This window comes from Sinocyclocheilus anshuiensis, unplaced genomic scaffold (assembly GCF_001515605.1).
Source record: "Sinocyclocheilus anshuiensis isolate Anshui unplaced genomic scaffold, SAMN03320099.WGS_v1.1 scaffold8912, whole genome shotgun sequence".
Lineage (NCBI taxonomy): Eukaryota > Metazoa > Chordata > Actinopteri > Cypriniformes > Cyprinidae > Sinocyclocheilus > Sinocyclocheilus anshuiensis.
This window is the reverse complement of record NW_015548891.1, coordinates 4,500-5,846: the sequence shown is the minus strand read 5'-3', so window position 1 is coordinate 5,846 and position 1,347 is coordinate 4,500. Positions and strand designations below refer to the sequence as shown.

The 1,347-nt window shown below is 32.7% G+C and overlaps 1 gene segment (V, D, J or C); it reads left to right on the top strand.

The window, feature by feature from the left end:
- LOC107656879 (Ig heavy chain V region PJ14-like) lies at positions 1-808 on the top strand. The segment is given in 2 exon segments: positions 1-191; positions 311-808. Coding segments are annotated over 2 exon segments (351 nt in total).
- Positions 809-1,347: the final 539 nt, after the last annotated feature.

Below are 1,347 nucleotides of genomic sequence, written 5' to 3'. Positions count from 1 at the left end.
TCAGATTAAATAAATTTAATGGCGCTGAAGCACTGAAGTTTCACATCTTGGACCACAAAATGACTATATGCAAATTCTCCATTTGCTCCATGTACTAAAGTGAAGTGTGTCTGGGGCACAGAAGGAGAAATTCATATTTTTAATCATGATCATCTCATCAGCTCTACTACTGCTGGCAGCAACTGCATCCTGTGAGCTTCATTGATGCTTTATTTAAACTCATAAACTAAATCAATGAAATAAGCTTCATAACTGAAGTTGAGGCATAACTAATACTAACACGTTCTTATTTTCTCATTGTTATTTTCAGGTGGTGTTTTCTGTGTTGAGCTCAATCAGCCTCCATCTTTGGTTGCGAAACCTCAAGAATCATTCTCCATCTCCTGCAGGATTTCAGTATCAAGCTATTGCATTCACTGGATCCATCAACCCACTGGAAAAGCACTGGAATGGCTCGGATATCTTTGTAGTGATGGTAGAACCAACATTAAAGATTCTGTGAAAAACAAGATCAGTTTCACCCAGGACACATCCAAAAACACAGTGTTTCTACAGGGAAATAATTTTCAGACTGAGGACTCTGCTGTGTATTACTGTGCGATACAGTCACAGTGACTAAACAAGCCACAGCTCTGTACAAAAACCTGAACACATGAATCAGAGATACGTAATACCAGGGGCATTTTTATCCTTTCATCAGCACTCAACACCAGCCCCACTCCTACTCTTTTTTTTTTTCTTTTAAATGATTTTTTTCACATGATTATCACACATAATGCTCTGATTGTAATATTATCATAGAAAATGATTCTCAGGTCAGCATACAGTAATCTCCATTAACACAAGGATTTATTGATCCATTCACACTTTTCATCCAGCTGAAAATGCTTTAAAAATATTAAACAGTTTATTAAAATGTATGAAATATGTTCTCATAAATGCCACATATTCAAATTTATTGTCACAATTTTAAAGTTACATATTAATTTATTTATGTACAAATATCGAGGGATGTGCCGAACAAGTAGGGTTGCCAACTTCAGAAAAGGAAAATAATAGAAATATTTTCTAACAATATCACTTTTTATCCATTTAACATATCCTTGCTGAATAAAAGTATTCTAAAAGTTTATTTAAAAAAAAAAAAAAGAAATTTACTGACCCCAAACTTTTTTTTTTGAATAGTTGTGTATATTTAAAACAATTTTTATTTTGAATAAATACTGTTATTTTTAACCTTTCATTTATCAAAGAATCCTGAAAAAATATCACAGGTCCCAACAAATATTAAGCAACACAACTGTTTCCAACATTGATTATAAATCAGCATATTAGAATGATTTCTGA